General features: G+C 39.3%; 1 protein-coding gene across 2 annotated transcripts in view; it reads left to right on the top strand.

Moving 5' to 3' along the window:
- The window catches only part of LOC309341766 (glypican-5-like), a 408,077-nt gene that overhangs the window by 112,349 nt on the left and 275,411 nt on the right, over positions 1-20,317 (top strand). For both annotated transcript variants that reach the window (XM_081861554.1, XM_081861555.1), the window contains exon 3: positions 19,258-19,952. In XM_081861554.1, coding sequence (XP_081717680.1) covers positions 19,258-19,952 — 695 coding nt within the window. The remainder of the gene's footprint in view (positions 1-19,257; positions 19,953-20,317) is intronic.

Below are 20,317 nucleotides of genomic sequence, written 5' to 3'. Positions count from 1 at the left end.
CCTTACACTATGTAAGACTGGCTTTATTTTATCTGTTCAATGAATTCAGCTTCATGGGATATCCATGTGTTCTAGTGTTATGAAGGATGGAGAAAACTTATCTCCATCCACTTTCTCCATGTCATGCATTCTTTTATACACTTCTATCAGGTCACCTGGGATGAGGGTGGCGCTGTGGGTTAAACCACATAGCCTAGGACTTGCCGATCAGAAGGTCGGCAGTTCGAATCCCCGCGATGGGGTGAGCTCCCGCTGCTCGGTCCCTGCTCCTGCCAACCTAGCAGTTCAAAAGCACGTCAAAGTGCAAGTAGATAAATAGGTACCGCTCCGGCGGGAAAGTAAACTGTGTTTTCGTGAGCTGCTCTGACTTCTCCAGAAGCGACTTAGTCATGCTGGCCAAATGACCTGGAAACTGTATGCCGGCTCCCTCGGCCAATAAAGCGAGATGAGCGCTGCAAACCCAGAGTCGGCCACGACTTGACCTAATGGTCAGGGGTCCCTTTACCTTTACCTATCAGGTCACCTCTTACTTGACTTCTCTCTAAACTAAAATACCCCAAATGCTGCAACCTTTCCACATCATGTAGACGTTGCACACATGAGGACTACAATTTTCTCTAGCAATGTGCACATTAGAGTTAAGCATGCACACACTCTTTTCTGAAATGGGTTCTTTCTTTCTTTCTTTCTTTCTTTCTTTCTTTCTTTCTGAAACTGCATGCGAATACCCAGTTTCCTGTATACTGTTAAACACTGGAACGCAGCATGCTGTCATCATGTATTCTAAAGTAACTACTTGTAAAAAGTTGTGTGTGTCCCGAAAGATCCAGATTTCTCGGTGGTTAATGAGGGATCGAGGTACATTAGCATCACTGACACCTTGCCATGCTGACATTTATGGCAGCCTATGCTAGCTGGTGAAGAATTGTCATAGTAACATACAGCAAATGAGGCAATTGTTTTGTAGCGTATCCCAGTGATGATGCCATATTTATAATCTCATTGTTTTTACATGTTGTATTATAGCAAGAGCAGCATTAATGTTTTAACTCCCTTAACATGCTAAAACCCAGCGCTGCCAACTTGTAATTCCTTGCTGAGCTTTTTGGCAGCATTTCTGAAATGTTCTTAAAAGTGCATTGTTGCAGTTAGACTGTGCTCTCTACAGTCTCAATGTTAAAATTGTCTGAAGGTTCACTCGCAGGGAGGTATGTTTATATGAATGGATGCCAGTAGATGCTGGGAACCAAAGCAAGGTTTGATAATACAGCAACCCATTTTAACTTCAGACATGTTTTCTATAGTGGCACATCATTCTTTGGGCGCACAATGCAATGTGGAACATTTACCCATACATCTGTATGTGTCTATGATGCTTCCACAGAGCGAAGGGTTTTGAGAAATGAGTGTTTTACATTTTATCTGGTTTTAAATTGTTTTTATATGTTTTTTGGGGGGAGGGGTCAAATAGCTTTGCTGGGGTTTTTATTTACTGTAAAAAGAGACTGATAAATACAGTAGATAGCTAAATGTATAATATCCTGCTGGATATCCTGTACTCATACTGGGACAAGTGTTTGGTGTGCACAGAACCAATGAATTATTTTTTAATTTCTATTTATGGTGCCCTTCAGAATATTTACCCCACCACCATTTACAATGTAACTGAAAACAAAACAATAACAATTGACACAGTAAACCAATTAAAAATTATAAGCAACAGCATTTGGCATGGTATTTTGTTTTGTTTTTAAATGCAGTTGAAGCAGCAAAGTAAGAACTTTCCTTCTATTGTTTTAAGACATAGGATTCCCCCAATACTATTTCAAAGGAAGAAATCATTAAAATTCCTAAGGGGATTTTAAAGAAGGTCTTAATTTGATGGCTAAAAGATGATGAGATGATGAAGTGGATGCCAGCCAAGCCCCCTTTGCGAAAGAGTGGGGTGAAATTCACTCATTTGTCCCCACCAACATAGGGAACAATCCTAAGGTTAGATCTTCTGGAATGAGTGGGTTTAAGATCCAGCAGATCTGTTAATCAGGCTGCTCCATTATATTTTTGCCAGGCTGCCCCTTCTGTTTCATCGCATTCCTGTTTCCCTTATGCACTGCTAGCTTCCTAGTGGTGTGCACCAGTCACAGGCTTCACATTGTATCTGTAGCGTTACAAAACAACTTGAGCTGTTTGGGATCCACTGTCTTTCTGATTGGGCTTGTTATTCAGGACCGCATTCTATTTCTTAAGTCCAAAGGCCTGTTTCTCGCCTCCTATTGACTATAGCGGGAAATCAGAAAACAGAAATGGATGAAATTTGAAGGCAAATAATACCGAAACAAGTTTGGACATAATCTGGGACGCTAGTAAAGCGGTCTTAAGAGGGTTTTTTATACAGCAAAATAGTTATAGGAGGAAAGTTAGAGAACAAAAGAAAGAAGAAATTCTAAATCAGCTAAGAGAGTGTGAGAAAAAATTAACAATAAACCCGAAAGATGAACAAAACAGGCAAATAATAAAAATGTTACAATCTCAATACTCAATGTTAACAAGCCAAGAAATAGAATGGAAAATTAAATTAATGAAACAAAAATATTTTGAGTCAGCTAACAAAACGGGCAAACTATTAGCATGGCAATTGAGAAGAAGGCAAAAACAAAATGTAATAAACAAGATAAAATTAGAAGACCATCTGATAGAAGACCCACAAGAAATAAAGGAGAATTTCCTCAAATTCTATGAGAAGTTGTATAAAAAAGAAGAGGAAGAAATAACTCAAATAGAAAAATATTTAGAAGACTACAGCGGGAAGACCATAACAGAGGAAGAAAGAAGCCAATTAAATAATCCCATAAAAATAGAAGAGATCCAAGAGGCAATAAAGAAGATGAAATTAGGGAAAGCCCCAGGACTGGACGGATTATCAGCCAAATACTATAAAGTACTGGAACTCCAATTAACACCAGTGTTATGTGACATTATGAATAAGATATTAAAAGAAGGAAGGATACCTGAATCATGGAAAGAGGCTCATATTACGATGATCCCGAAACCAGATATGGATAAACTGAACATTAAGAATTATAGACCTATATCACTATTAAATAACGACTATAAAATCTTTGCGGAGGTGATGGCAAGTAGACTCAAGAAATGTCTTGTGAATCTAATACATAAGGACCAGGCAGGATTTCTTCCAAACAGGCAACTTAGAGACAACGTAAGGCACACCATAAATATTATTGAGTATTTGGAATGTAAGAATGAGATACCCGCGGCGCTGATCTTTATCGATGCCGAAAAGGCATTCGATAACGTTTCATGGCAGTTCCTACTGAAGAGTATGGAAAAAGCAGGGCTAGAGGGCGAGTTTATGAATGGTATAAGAGCAATATACTCGAGACAATCTGCAAAACTGATTATAAATAACAACCTAACAAATTCATTCAAAATTTAAAAAGGAACAAAAAAGGAACAAGATAGATGCCCTCTATCCCCGCTCTTATTTATCATGGCACTAGAGGTAATTACAAATAAAATAAGAGTAACACCAGAGATCCGAGGGATCAAAATAGGAACAAAAGAGTATAAGTTAAAAGCGTATGCGGACGACTTGATGCTATCCCTGGAAAATCCACAGAAAAGTGTTGGTAAGGCCTTGGAGATGTTAGAAGAATTTGGTAAGGTATCCGGTTTTAAATTAAATAAATTAAAGACCAAAATGCTGACGAAGAATTTGGAAAAGGACGAAAATGAAAAACTAGAGCTACAGCATGGAATTAAAGAGGTAAAAAAAATAAAATATCTGGGAATTTGGTTAACTACTAAAAATGTAAATTTGATTCAAGATAATTACCTTACGACATGGAAGCAGATTAAGAAAGATCTGGACACCTGGAGCAGAGTGAAACTTTCGTGGATGGGAAGGATGGCGGCAATAAAAATGAACTTGCTTCCAAGAATGCTGTTTTTGTTTCAAAGCATCCCAGTGATCAGAGGTTCTAAAATGTTTACAGATTGGCAAAAAACTCTTTCGAAATTTATATGGCAAGGAAAAAGGCCAAGAATTAGATTCAAACTTCTTACAGATCGGAAAGAAAGAGGGGGATTTTCGGTACCCAACCTAAAATTATATTTTGAGGCAGCCTGCCTCTGCTGGATCAAAGATTGGATTAATCTGGAAAATACTGACTTATTAGACCTTGAGGGGTTCGACAATAGGTTCGGCTGGCATGCCTACTTATGGCAAAATAAAGAAAAAGTACATAAAGTGTTTTCTAGTCATATTATTAGGGGGCCTCTATATGAAGTGTGGGAGAAAAATAAAAAACTCCTTGAATGGAAAACACCCTGGTGGCTATCACCAATTGATATTTCAGTGATTAAAAAAACAAATATGGAAGGAAAAAGGTTTACTTATGAAGACCTACTAATAAGATCAGAAAGTGGATGGAGGATGAGAACATATGAGGAGCTGAAAGATAAATTAACAAGCTGGTTACAATTCCATCAAATAAATGCAATATGGACTGAACATAAAAAAGTAGGGATGAATGAGAAGAAATCCAAATTTCAGATAGAAATAATTGAGGGTAAATCCAAACTATTATCTAAAATGTATGATATACTATTAGAATGGGACACCAAAGATGAGGAAATAAAGGAGGTCATGACAAGATGGGCAATGGATCTGGGATATAATATAGAGTATGATAAGTGGCTGAATTTATGGATTAGCGGAATGAAATTCACGGCATGTGTAACACTGAGGGAAACTTTAGAAAAGATGATGTATAGGTGGTACATTACCCCAGCAAAACTAGGGAAAATGTACAAGACAGGAAATAAGTTTTGCTGGAAGTGTAAAACTAAAGAAGGTAATTTTTTCCACATGTGGTGGACATGCGACAAAATGTAGAAATACTGGGAATATATTTATAATGAGTTAAAAAAAATACTTAAATATACATTTCCCCAAAGACCAGAAGCCTTTCTTCTGGGAATAATTGGGGACAAAATTAAAAAAGAAGATAAGACATTATTCCAGTATGCTACAGCTGCTGCCAGATTATTAATTGCCCAAAATTGGAAAAGTCAAAACACCCCAGCAATTAGTGATTGGCAAACAAAGTTATTTGAATTTGTAGAACTTGCAAAAATGACACAAAAAATTAGAAACCAAAAAAATACAAAGTTTATTAACGATTGGAATAAATTTATGATTTCCATTGAAGGGAACTATAAGAACCTAAAAACTACAGCAGGACTGATATAGATCTTACGATGTGCAAATCATTATAATTATCAACTGCAGGAGAAATAAACTACTTATATTAAGAAGCCTGATACCGGGAGGGATGGAAGTCAATAGGTGTGTAGAAGAATGATTTAAACATTTAAAGATATAAAGATATAAATGAGAAGACAAAGAAACGTAATGGAAATTGATATTATTTACATGTTATGTTTAGATATTTATTTAGTTTTCTTTTTGTGTTTGGGTGTTTTTTTGCAACTGTTGTAACTGTTGATTTGTTTTTCTTTTTGGTGATTCAAGTGAAAATTAATAAAAAGAATTTAAAAAAAAAAAAAAGAAATTTGAAGGCAACAGAGCTCTTCTGGGACCAGCCAAACTGTAGGATTTATTTGGTGCAGGGAACCTTGACATATTTTTCTAACTTTTAATTTTTTTCACTGAATTGGATACAATTTCCAGGTTGAATTGGTTGGCCCCTCTGAAGGGGGGCACTATTTTTCTAGAAAAAGAGCTGCTGGAACTCACCATGAACACCTCCCTCATTGTCGTAGAACGGCAATGGCGTCCAGATGAGAGGTGCTAGAACTGAGCTCCAGTGAGTTCCAGCTGAATCCCCTTCGGTGAAAATTTGCCCTGTTGTTCCTTAATCTTTAAATACATTTGTTTTTCACTCCTCCATCAATGTCCAAAACCCAAATCAGCTAAAAATACTGTCCTACCTCTAAGAATTTTATGCACAGCAGGGTCATCTGGATACATAGAAATTTCATTTCCTGAACCTTCAAATTTAGTCTACATTCGCAATCCCTCTAGAAGAGAAGTTTCTGCCTGTTGCAGAAGTTATATACTAACACAGCCTTTGCCGACTTGGTGCCCTAAATATGTTTTTACAACTTCCATCAGCCCGGGCCTGCACGTGGAACCACAGCCAGTTAGCAAACGCTGCACTAACACCACTTTTTTCCTTCTTTTCTTTCTTTCTTTCTTTCTTTCTTTCTTTCTTTCTTTCTTTCTTTCTTTCTCTCTCTCTCTCTCTCTCTCTCTCTCTCTCTCTCATCAGTAGAAGAAACCTTGCATGCCATAGATTGAGCCACATCTGGACTCCAGCCTTTTTTCTGCTCCTACAAATTTGCTTTACTCTAAGCTGCTCACTTTTACAAGAATAAACACTGCTATCCAATTACAGTATATGAAATAATATACAATTATGCTGAAACACAGTATAGAGAATAATAAACAGAATCAGTTATTTGTTTATATAACCTACCATAGCCAGCATATGTAGCTGCAGAAACACTGGAAGATAAAAGTAGAACAGGAACAAAGAATTTTTTAAACCACCAGTATATGTTCAATTTAGTAACTAAATTCAGGTTGCCCCCAAATGCACACTGGAAGCTCAGTGTTTTCTCCATGACATGCTCGTTTTCCATCTGCTGAGAGTTTTCTGAAATGCGGGGCAGCCAGTCATTTGTGAGGCTATTCCATGTGGTTTGGTTTTTAAACACATAGAGTACTTCTAGGTTGATGGCTTGGTTCAGGTAATTGTTTGAGGATTCATAAGCCACTGTTTAAAACAGCAGGAATGGGCATCAGGACTAGGAACAGAAGGGGATTTAGGGAAGCATGAATTGTTTGGTTGCACTGGGCACGGAGTCTCAGGGGCATTGTAGGGGGCACCACAACTATGATGTAGAATGGAAGAGGTAGGGGGCAGTGAATTTTGGCGTCACAGATGGTATTGCTGAAATTTGAGACCCCAAGGTCCGCCACTTGTGGTTCGGGGACCCTCCCCCCACGCTTGTGGATAAGAAAGACACATGGACACAGTATTTAAGGTTAATGGGATAGAAAAGGCCACAACTTTATTGATTACAGCATGTGAGAGGTATTGGCTTAGGCATTGGAAAAAACCACAAAGTTTGACTCCACCCCTCAAGGAAGGGTGAGTCTAACAAGGGTTAACCACCAGCAGGGGGAGCCTGTTGATGCAAATACAACTGTAAGCTCTCCCCTGATGTCACTGGGGGCCGTGCCATGGCCCCCAGACACAGCAGGGCATCGGACAGGATCCACGACCGCCAGATTCCTTTAACGGAATACTCATAAAGGAAGGCGATTGCCACCCCCTGCCCTTCCATACACCAACAACATATTCCAGTGCCTAACTGCCACTTCTGAGAACTCTTTCCCCTCCTCTTGACTCACTGCTTGCTGGCTTGGGCATAAAGATCCTGCCTTGTACTTAGCCAGAGTTCCCAGTTACAGCTGATCTGGGTAGATCTACCTTAAATGTACATTAACAAACCAGGAAACCTATAAACCACATTGAGACCAAGCCCTCCTGGCAGGGCATGCAGAAGAGGGAAGCTGTTTGCCCAGGGCTCCCGAGGCCTGAAACTGGGTACTGCCAGCATTTTGAAGACATTACTTTTTAAGCAAGTCATTTTACTGCTCTGTAGATTAAATGCTAGTCCTGGCTCTCTTGGTTTTAAATGCTGTTTTAAATGTTTTTAACACTGGTTTTAGTGTTTTGTTTAATGCTGGTTTTAGTGTTGTGGTGCTGATGTTTTTAAAATAGATATTACAGGCTTTTAAAAATATGTTTTGTTGGCTGCTCTGAGCATCTCCACCAGAGGGGGAAAGCAGGCTATAAATTTAACTATAGATAAATAAAAACCAATGGTGCTTGATTATTTCTTTGGTGCAAGTCTTTCTATTTTATATATGCAGGCTATTACTTAACTTTAAAAACCATTCTGCTCAATATTTTTTTATCTTTAGAAAATGTGAATACTTTTTTCTGCTGTCTTAATTCTTGAAATTATTCTAAATGTTTAATAACCTGCTAACTTTTCCAGGGCAAATAATATAGAGCGACACTCTCAGGTAACCCCCCAACACATTTTAATTTTTTTCCTGTTTATTCTAATAACTTCTTTATTCAAAATTAAAACAAAACATATTATCCAGAAACATACCATCCTTATTTTCCCCCATTTTTCCTCCCTCCCCCTCCTTCCCCCCCAGAACCCACCCACCCCCACCCCCGACTTTCCTCAGTTCCAGTCTTTGATTTCTCTAAAAATGCTGTTTTCTGGATGTTACAAAGTTGTATAGATCCTCAAACTATTTAGCTGATTATTATCAATAAAAAGTTTGTGAATATTTATTCAAAGCCAGCCAAGGAGTCCAGTTTGCTTTGTTGCATCCCATTCATCTTTAAAGTCACAGTTATCCTTGTCACGTAGCTTGTATGTCAGTTTTGCCAGTTCTGCATAGTCCATCAATTTTTCTCGCCATGATTCTTTAGTTGGGGCTTCTTCAGTCTTCCATCCTTGTGCTATTAAAACTCTCGTGGCCATTGTCTCATACATGAAGATGTTTTTCAGATTTTTGGGCAGATCTTTCCCTACAATCCCTAACAAAAATGCTTCAGGTTTTTAAACAAATGTTAAATGGAATATTTTCTTCAATTTGTCTTATATCATTTCCCAAAATTTTTAAATTACCTTACAATCCCATCACATATGATAAAATGTCCCCTTCTCCCCCCAACACATTTTAAAAGGGCATAGGATGTAGGTTAAAGACGTGAGCCCCTGCCCTGTGCCAGGTGGAGAGAGGCAGTGGCAGGGCTCTCAGGCTTTCAGCAGGGTGGTACTTGCTTGGCAGCAGAAGCAGTCCTTATGAAACCTGTCAGGCCACGCCCTGGGCCAGGTGGAGAGAGGCAGGAGCAGGACACATCGTTAAGACCATGTTCATGATAGACAATCTTACTTGGCCACGAGTGATCGCCAAAGAAGAAGAGATAGCCTCCCCACCAAAATGTAAAAAGGTAAAGGTAAAGGACCCCTGACAGTTAAGTCCAGTCGCGAACGACTCTGGGGTTGTGGCGCTCATCTCGTTTTACTGGCTGAGGGAGCCAACATTTGTCCACAGACAGTTTTTCCGGGTCATGTGGCCAGCATGACTACGCCGTTTCTGGCAAAACCAGAGCAGCGCACGGAAACGCCGTTTACCTTCCCACCAGAGCAGTACCTATTTATCTACTTGCACTTTTGGTGTGCTTTCGAACTGCTAGGTTGGCAGGAGCAAGGACCGAGCAATGGGAGCTCACCCCGTCATGGGGATTCAGACCACCAACCTTCCGATCGGCAGGCCCTAGGCTCTGTGGTTTAGACCACAGTGCCACCCGCGTCCCTCCACCAAAGTGTGCTTACAGGATAATCCAGCCAAGGATGTTATGGGGTTTTGGAGGACAGGCACCCAATAAGTATTACTTGCAGATACACTTTGCACATCTTGAAAGTAAGGTAAGGGCAATAACAACTCCAGACCCCAACCATTACTATTTCACCAAACAAATTTCTTTTGGTAATTGTAATGCAGTTTCTTATTCCATGAATTGAAAATGGGCTGGAAAAAATGGGAGAAAAGTTCAACACTGGACTAGGAGGAAGGAGGGGGGCTAGTTCTCTGGCAATTGCTTGCTTCTCCCCTCCTGCCTTAGGACACTCTCACAGCAATTTTGCAGGGTCAATTTCCTTCCCGAAAGAGACTAATGGAGACTTTCAGTGACTTTGTAATACAACTGTTTACTTACAGATGCACGATGGTTCAGGTATTTGAAGGGTGCCAAAAGAGGCACATGGTGGAGAATCGTAGTCCCACACACTCCTGGAAGTCCAAGTCAGCCAGTCACAAGTTTCACTGACCTTTTTGTTCCCTAGCATTACTATGCCTGAGAAAGTTTTGACATGGACGAGCCCACACTCATTCACATCTCTGCTGAACCACAGAGCTCACTGCCTCAGTGCCAGCACTAGATTTAGATTCCTGACACTTACACAGTCAATTGACTTTGATGCAGCAGCAGGCTGGAATTAGACACAAAATTGGCTTCATCAAATGGGAAATATTTTATACTAGTCCTGGATTCATTCAGCTGATAAAGGTCTGAGAAGTATGATTTTGGTAATGACACTGGGGACAGAGAGGCACAAAGTAAGGCTAAAATCACTAAATCAAACCTGTTATGGGAAACCTCAGCCTTCTCGTCATAGATTATTAATATTGCCGTCTCACTACACATTTGCGAGTGGCCACCACAATTATAAAAAGCTGTACAGAGAGACTGCTACAGAAACGCATCAAGTTGGTAAGACAATTTGTTTCTTTAATTTGTGGTTCTATGTGCTCAGTTGGCAATATGTCCCACTCAAGGCCCAGGGCCTTGTCTTCAAGTAAATACACAGAGGACTAGACTTCCTAAGGACTCCATGCTCTTTAGGTACCATGTCCCAAACACTGCTCATCTTCCATGAGAAAACATTCTTTATGTATTTCATTCTATGTTTTTATGTGATATGTGTTTGGATAAATAAACACCCCACCTTTCAATTTTAGTAATATAAATTCGGAAGGCAAGGATACAGAGAAAAGTAAAGTCGAATACAAAAAGAAAAAGCTGTAAAATGCAATAACAGAATTATAAAACAAGCCAAACAAGATGAAACAAGATAAAGCAGCAATAAAATCCAACAACATAAAAAAAACTTTGATGTGGCTATAAAACATCATCCTTGTTCTTTTAGTTTAAAAGTTCAGGAGAAAAGAATTGCTTTAATCCACCACCTTTCTAAAGTATCAAACCTTTCTGGGGAAGAAGGTGTTACCTGTGAGGGGCAGCACCACAGAAGAGGCTGTCTCCTCACTTGCTACCCACATTACTTTTCAAATAGGAATAGGGGAGAGATTTCTTCAGGTCAGTTTTTCATGCTAACCGAAAGATATTTCCAAACTTGCAGTTCTCCAAATTTTGTGATGTGGTTCTGTAAATAAGTATGTGTAAAGAGAGAGAGAGAGAACATATATTAGGAGGAAGTATGCCTGACACCATGGATGTGAGTAAAAACAATGTTCAAAAATGCATTATGCCTAGCTTGGAGGCTAGCATTCCCTCAACTCTCCCACGTTGATGATGGTGGGCCACAGTATCAGTCCATACTGTAGTGGGCCCAAGCTTGGCTTCCAGCATATGAGCTGAGTGGCCACATAGTTAGGTGGTCCATTGTACCATTCCTGCCCTAAGCCATGCTGAACTGTGAATGCTGTAACCCATAAAGGAGAGGTCATTTAAACCAATTTCCAGTGTTCAAGGGACAGAAGGACACACACCAACCAACTGTAGTTCTCTCATTAAGCAAAAACAAAAACAAGGCAAGTGCAGTTGTAATTCCATAGCATATTTCATTCAGTTGTGTGTGAAGGACCATGAAGTACCATATTGCCACTAAATCAAAATGTCAACAGTGCCAAGTGTTTCTTTAATGGTCCTACTTTGCCAAGCTCAGATCTCTATTTTTTTCTGGTGAACCACTCTGGTAGACCAAGAGTTTGGAAAGACACCTAGTTCTGAGCATTTTCATTCAAGCCGTTCTGCCCAGTTCTTTAAAACAACCTTGTGCTGCCAGCTAGTTCCATGCAACTGCACCATACAGTAGGGTCTGCTAATGTTAAAGAGTATTATAATAGTAAGCTATAGTAACAAGAGAGGATTGTGAAAATAAAATCCTGCTTTGTTTTAAATCTGTTGCTGTCAGCAGTCACAAAGCTGGAAAGAATGTAGTCTTGAGGTTTTATGGGAAATGAAAATGTTTAACAAATACATACATTATTTCTTTTCTTTTTCTGTTTTCTTTTCAGTAATTAATATAGTCTTTGGGCATTGCATCTTCTTTCAAAGTCACTGTGTAGTCTGAGATTTAAAATATCAGGGTGCTTTCTCTGTTTTCTTTTTTTGCCCTGATACTGCTTTTACATTTGGGACATATTTGTTCATTCTATAGCTAAATTTAAAGATTGAAGAATAACATGCCAATTTTCATATTACCAGCATGAGAAGTATATAATAACATGCACATATTTAAACTCATGCACAGTGTGTATCCACACACACACACACACACACACATTCACATTTTCCTTCTCTGTAAGAGCATAGAGATGCATATTCACATGCTCACATTCTCTCTAAGAAAAAGGCCAATGAAGAAACAAAGAGCACATGTTTGTTTTCACAGTCTCTAACATTGTTAGTGCTGCTAACCAGAGAGTATATTACTGGTCCAGCTAGGAAGACGGTATTGTATCAGATCCCAGTTTCAGGGTCTGAAAAGACACTAAACTACAGGTGCTGAGTTGCACCTGACATTGAGTATTCTGTCTCTTCACCTGCCCTCCCATAATCCAGGACACCTGTATTTCTGAAATTCAAAGGTAGAAACCTAATTAAAACCACCACTTCCCACTTCAGAGGACATTCCTTAAATATATAGTGTTTTCTTCTTCTTTTAGCATACTGTACTTTAAGTTGCAATCCTGTGCCCACCTACCTAGGTAGACAGGTGTAGGTTTCTTTATCACTGTTACCCACTCTCCTTTTTAAGTCTGAGAAAACATAGATAGCTAGTGTGATTTTAATCCCATCAAACTGTGACTCTCTTTTTCTATGTGGCTGCACATATCACTGCAGTTCCCTTTCCTTCAGCAGATACTGAGTTTCCTGGCTACTGTGATTACCCATGTTATTTGCCATTGTATTCTTGGAAAATACTTTTCACTCAGCATGCTTGGGAAAACCCACCCCGCATCTAAAAAGCTACATCTTCCTACAGACTTTGTATCATGAAGCTACTCTTTTCACGCAGACCAGGGGTGGGGAATCTGTTTCCCTCCAGGTGTTGTTGGACTTCAACTTCTGTCAGATGTAGCCATCAAGGGCCGCAGTCAAGGATGCTGAGAGTTATGTTCCAGCAGCATCTGGGATGTGACATGCTCCCAACCCCTGATGCAAACAGAGCCAAGATCTACTTTCTCCACTGAAGCATGGTTTTCCCTTTTCTTTGCATACATCATATGGAAGTCATATGTAGACTTTATGATAACACTTTCTTCCTGACCCAGGGGCCCTTTCTCTTATCTTCCACTACACTTTCCCAGGGCTGTGGATATTATAAAGTTGGGTTTCTGAAATGCTGAGCATCTGGTTCTGATTTGCACAGGTGTAAAGCAAGTGGAGTTAGGTAACGGAAAACCTAAAATCGAAACACACGCCTAGTTTTATCCCCTTTTAGGGCAAAATAAATCTCGCTTCAATCCATTTACATCCTAGCTGAGGCAAGGACTCTGACGCAGAGGTTCCCCCTTCCTATTCTATCATAATGACTCCATCCCTTGAGAATGTGATGTTTTGTGCTAAAGTATTCTGAATAATCTGAATAAACATGCTATGTGGGAGACAAGTATGTAATTTGGGGGTAATCTTTTCTGCGTCATGCATTAGGCATTGTTTCAGTTTTATTGTCTGCTAATGTTGGAAGTCAGCTGAGTTCCCCAAGGTACAAACTCATTATCTGCTCAGCATGGAGGTTCCCTCTACCTCCAATGCATAGTCAAAGAGAGTGTGGAATCTTGTAATGACTTGGCTCATCTCCAGAAGCTCATTTTAAAAGACCAGCAGTTGAGACATGAAGTTTCCAGAGGTGAGCTGTGTTTGATCAGCTGTGTTTGGGCATCACAGACGCAACATCAGCTGCGATGTCAAGCATGCTGTGAGCACATGATAAAATGTTTAAACAGGATTCTCTCCTTGGAGGATGACTTTGACCTGTTTTCATGAAATATTCAGCAGTGTGAATGTATATTTTAAAAATTCAAAGGCTTGGCTAAGGCTTTAAAGCCGCTTATATTTATATTACATTCCAAAAGGAAAAAGTTGTGCACCTCTGCTAATTTCTCCCATTATTATTATTATTATTATTATTATTATTATTATTGTGGACACTCGGGTTGCACACGTGATTAGTGTGGGATCCACGTCCGCAACCCGCAGCTGCATGTCTGCGCATGCGCGGGTTGAGATTTGGCACTTCTGCGCAAGCGCGACCGCCGAAACCTGGAAGTAATCTGTTCTGGTACTTCTGGGTTTCAGCGGTCCGTAACCCGATAAAACACAACCTGAAGCATCTATAACCCGAGTTATGACTGTATTATTATTATTATTATTATTATTATTATTATTATTATTATTTTAAACATTTTGTTTGCCCAAGGCAACCTGAAGCAATTTACAATCAACCAAACAAAAACCCATTAGATAAATTAAAAACAAGCACTCACTACTAAAAACACCCCACTCACTACTAAAAGGCCACAGATGGTTTTGCCTGGTGCCTAAGTATATACAGTGGTACCTCGGCTTGCATACGCTTCAGGTTACAGACGCTTCAGGTTACAGACTCCACTAACCCAGAAATAGTACCTTGGGTTAAAAACTTTGCTTCAGGATGAGAACAGAAATCGTGCTCTGGTGGCGCGGCGGCAGCTGGAGGCCCCATTAGCTAAAGTGGTGCTTCAGGTTAAGAACAGTTTCAGGTTAAGAATGGACCTCCGGAACGAATTAAGTACTTAACCCGAGATGGCGAGCTTCCCTGGGGAGAGCATTCCACAAACGGGGAGCCACTGCAGAAAAGGCCTGTTCTCCTGTTGCTTCCCTCTGGACCTTTCATGGAGGGGGCATATGAAAAAGGGCCTTAGATTTCAGGGTCCAGGTTGGCTCATATGGAGAGAGGTGATCATTGAGGTACTGTGGCCTTAAGCTGTTTTAAGTTAAAGAGACAGCCAAATGGTTCAAATGAAAACAAATTAGACTCAAGGTCCAAAAGTCTCCCAAATTTTGTTGTATTTTGTTGTGAGTAGATCTCTGATGTGTTGCAAAACATTTTATTTGTATTAGCACAGAAAATATTAGCTCCAGTGGAAACAGTTGCAAGATAATATCTATAAAATAGCATCGTCTGATGGCATATGGTAGATCAAACTTGCTGGGTTTGGTGGTCAGTGCCTGGAGGGAAGATCACCTGGCCGCGTTATGTATGTATACTGTACAAACAGTTTGAGCAAGCTTAATTTGGGAGTGTACTCAAGGGAACTTCAGTGACAAGTTAGATACTAAAGAACTGGAGACAAAGCACAATAGACCATGTAGGCACTGGGCGTCCCATATGCATGGTATTATCTCCTGCCTAATATTTGTTCACGGTGCTGGTTTTGGGTGCTGGTTTGGGTGTTGGTAAACCCCTGTACAGCTTGATACTGTGATACCTAAAAGAACGTCTCACCCCTTATATACGCAGTCAATCATTGCACTCTGCAATTGGGGGCCTCCTGCAGATACCATCTTATCAGGAAATCATTTTCACACAATGTAGGAATTGAGCATTTTATGTTGTGGTCCCTGCCCTTTGGAATTCCCTCCCCCTGAATATCAGACACATGCAATCTCTGTTGTCATTTTGGCACCTACTGAAGACCTTCCTTTTACAACAAGCCTTTTAAGTTGAGATCCTTCCCAGTCCGCATCTGCACTGCAGTGGTTTTTAGATTATTATTATTTTATTGCTTGTCTGTTTTCCAGCCTGGGCTCCTTTGGGAAGGAGGACACGATATAAATTTAATAAATAATAAATAAAATAATTGATTCCCCCCCCCCCAAGACTCTTCTAAAAATTCCTCTTGGTTATTCATTGTTTCTTGATTCTCTTTTCATAGCTCAAAAGTTGACAGTTCACATTTTCTTCCCTTCCCTTCCAACTTTCTTTCATCTTACCTAAACTATGTGTCTGTGGGCAGGGTTTTGCCTTTGGTTTCCTTTTGTTTTTGAAGAACACCAAGTAGGTTGCATGTTGTTATAGCTACTTGGCTGCAATCCACTTTTCTTGTGGTGAGGAAAGTCATTTGCTGTAAAGATAAGATTCCTTTCATGGAAAAGTGTATTTCCAGAAGAGCTGTTTGATTTCCAGTGTGTAGTTTTTATATAACTTAGCCAATAGCAGCAGGAAATACACACACGGATGCAGAATAAAATTTATGTAGCTTATTTTGACCGTTCAAAATAAATATTAGTAATCCTTATAAAATCATTTACATTATCTCAGCATCAGCCTTATTATCTCAATAGCGTAGATGGGGGATTGAGACCAAAAGATCTCAATCATTGCTTAGTCATTTGGTGACATAAGCGAGATTTTAATCTGAGACTTCTTGTTTCATCGCATCATATAATGTTCTAAGGCTGAAGAAGAAATTTGATTCAGTTCACATTTGAAGGTGAATTTACTGAATCTGCAGTTTTCATAACAATTCACAAACCAAAGCATAACCATTCACACTTCTCTGAATTTCACAGTGCAGTTCTCCAGCTAAAAAAGACAAACCACAAGCTGATGTTGAGAACTGAATTTAAGATTGGAAAAACAAGAAACTGAGAGAAACCAAAATCAACATGTTCACTCATCCTTCACTATGACTAAGGTGTTGCACTGAGAGAAGCCATCAGTTGTTGGAATGTGTACATTTTGAGTCGGCCATGGGGCACAGTCTGTCTAATAATTAAAAGTCCAGGGGGCACATCTTAGGGCCTTCCAATTAAAAGAAATGCACAGTTTAGTCACTTTATACATGTGATTTTTCCGTTCTTCAATGGCTGTAAAGGTTTCTACATTTGCCAGCAAAAGCTGACACCCTCTGTTTCTAACAAGGTTGATTGTTGGTTTGATAAATTGCTTATCAAGGTTTCTGGGAGGTATATTGAAAGTGCATCATTAATAAAACTCCAAAACAAGATGGCAAGTTGCCTCCTTTGTACAAATCAGAGCGGAATTCTTTTGTGTGTGACAGAAGTTATTCATCTGCATATAGCACCATTATACCTAATTAGAGGGATGGAAATATCATTCCAGTAATTTGATTGTCTGAAACTATTTCTTGGTGCCTTGTAACTATGGAAAAAACAAAATGCCTTTAGCACTACAGATGGTGAATATGTGGCTGTTCTCATTTTTCTTATTACAAACAAATAGTGGGTGCTTTCTGAAGTATGTACACATGCTTAAGAGTAAATCTTGTCTTCTCCAAAACATGTTGCAATTTCATTTCAGTTCCCTCAATTTATAGTTAGAAGAATAGAAACTATTTCCTCTGATGGCACAAAACAACAACATGGCTGAAAATTTCTGCTTGTTGATATTTTCCTTTCACTTTTGCCTCATAATGTGATCTTTGGATGAAGGGTAGTATACAAATTTAATAAATAAAATAATAATGGTGATAATAATCTTTTAATAGGAGAAAGAAGTATGTGATGGGAGGTTCCCACAGATAGCAACAAAGATCCTCAGAGAATAATCCTTACTTAAAAAATAAATACCTTTAATTGGACCAACCAATACGTCCCAAATATTAATAATGGGCCTATGAATGTTGTTTGTATTAATTCTAACTTAATGCAAACAACATTTGCTTTAAATTAATTCACTGCCTCATCACTGCTCCATATGAGCTTTGCCACACTGAGCTCTTTTCTTTTTTCACCTTCCACACAAATAAAGTTGTAAGATGGGGAGATTTTACAAGAGAGAATTCATAGAAGTACTATTGGAAAACCCTTTCAGTGGTCCTGGAATTCTCTTTTGTTAAGGAGATAACTAGCTACATAGCTAGAAAACTGATTTCTGATTTAATGCAGTCCACTCATTTTTAGCTCCATTGAAGTGAGCTTTCCTGTACACTACTTACAGAAACTGTAAGTATGTGGTATACAGATTGTCAGGGAAAACAAATAAATTGAAATATTTGAGCAGAGGCATACTTTTCTCACTCACTGACTTTGGGTGCTGCAGAGACATGGTAACTATCACTCCAAGTCTTCTTCTTTTTTGCAAAAATTTTATTAGTTTTTACAATATCAATGACAAACAAAAACATAAAACAAACAAAACCTAACAGACATAAATCATAACCTTATTGAAAATAACAGTTATTTACTTTGTAAAACGACTTCCTCATTTCCCCTTAGTTGAATTTCATTGCATATCCTTATAACGGTTTTCCAAATCCCAATTTTAATACCCTTTAAATTAAACATTAACATCTTTAAATCTTCTCCTTCTTGTATTAAACATATTATTTTATCAGTTAACATAGATACAATCCTAAGCCCTTTAAGTATCTGGACGCTATTTCCAGTTATTTTAGCTTAGCAAGTCTTTAACTCCAAGTCTTTCTGTGACAGTTCACACATACAGTCATAAATTGATTCACCTACGTACATGTGTAAACCATTCGTTGCACTGGTATCCTCCCATTTCTTCCACGTGTTCCTGACCAATTCTTTATTTAGGATCATCCTTATTTAAGTTCTGTGGGTTGAAATAATGCCTGGCATTGACAGTCTGAAGGTGCAGAATTAGTTGTAACATAGAATGTGATGCTTTCTTTGTATCTGTCAAAAAACAAACAAACCCATGTCTTTATTAAGTATATTTGAAAATGACAGCTGGAAGATGAATGTGATGGTTATATATGATGGAGTGCTCAGACTTTGGTGGATTTTATTTTTATTTTATTGACATATTTGCCTTAAATGATTAGCTAGCTTTCCTCCCCTGTCAAATAAAATGTTTTTGGACTTCACTTAGACTGGGGGGGGGGGGAATTAAATAGAGATGTCTTGGCAAATACCAACTGTTTTATTGGAGCAGAGCGGTGTTGTTAACGATATTACAGTTATCACAGTGTCAGTCTTTCCATTATAAACCCCATTTTCAGAATTTTACAGCTTGGTTGTAAAAGCCTGTCTGAAGTTGAAAATGGGCAAGCCATTCTCTGTGGGAATGGAGTTTTTTGAATCTGCATTTTTCTGGAGGTTCTTGGGGTTCTTTTTGGTAGAGCTCTTTGGATTCTGGTACCATTCAGCGTTGAACTGTTGAACCATCTTGAAAAACCAGTTGAAATCATTGGGATCTCTGCCTTTGAGTGCAATAATGTGAAACTACCTGAGTAATAATATACTAAGTGCATAATTTTATAATCCATGTTGTTGATCTGGAGCCAATTTTTGTCTTCACCTTTTTAAGGTTTCTTTTTTCTTCTTCCTGCAGCGGCCTTTGAGTCCTTGCTTCGCTTTGCTGAGAACCATACGACTTCTCTGTTTGAGACTGTCTACAGATCCATGTCAAAGGAAGCAGCAGAGTCTGTCAAAGAGCTCTTCACAGACATCTCTCTCTACCTCTTGGGCGCTCAGACCACAGTGGAAAGTGTCCTTTTCCGGTTCTTCGACAGCCTCTTCCCTTTGGTTTACAGCCGCCTAATCAACCCAGGCATGGCTAGTCTGTCAGAGGAGTATACAGAGTGCCTGCGGCTAACACGGCAAGATATAAATCCATTTGGACTCTGTTCTAAAGAAGCAGTTACAAAGTTGGAAAAGTCTCTTTGGGCAAGCAGGACATTCAATCAGGCCCTGGGTATAGGCATTGAAGTACTGAACGCTACTGAACATGCCACGTTGACAAAGGAATGCAGCAGAGCCCTAGTGAAGATGCAGTATTGCCCACATTGCCAAGGTCTGACTCTGATCAGACCCTGTGAAGGATATTGTCTCAATGTCATGAGGGGCTGTTTTGCCAGCATATCTGAACTGGACTCTCAGTGGAGGGAATATATCTATACCCTGGAGTATCTCACTAATGAAATGGCTGGATCGCATGATCTAGAAGCGGCACTTTTGGGTATCCGGAATTCAATCAATGACGCCATCTTGCATGCCCAGCTGAATGGACCCCACCTGTCTGCAACTGTAAGTATTGTGTTCAGATTTGTTTTCAACTTCCTGCTGCTACTTTTAAGCTTTGGTGTGTGCATTGTCTCTAACTATTGTTTACTACTGCTTGTACAAATATCAGTTGTTGAGGGGGCCTTCTTCCTTTTTCCTTTCTCACATGCTTATCGATATTAGGCAACTGATAAAAAGCTCACAAGGAGGAATGTTTCAAAAGGAAATGAAGAGACTTCTTGAGGAGGAGTATGTGTAAATCAGAATGTTAGTAGTCATTATAGTAAAGGTAAAGGGACCCCTGACCATTAGGTCCAGTCGTGGCCGACTCTGGGGTTGCGGCGCTCATCTCGCTTTATTGGCCAAGGGAGCCAGCATGACTAAGCTGC

Source organism: Podarcis erhardii (assembly GCF_964252035.2).
Source record: "Podarcis erhardii genome assembly, chromosome: 5".
In the NCBI taxonomy this organism is placed as follows: Eukaryota; Metazoa; Chordata; class Lepidosauria; order Squamata; family Lacertidae; genus Podarcis; species Podarcis erhardii.
This window is presented reverse-complemented; position numbering and strand designations above follow the sequence as displayed.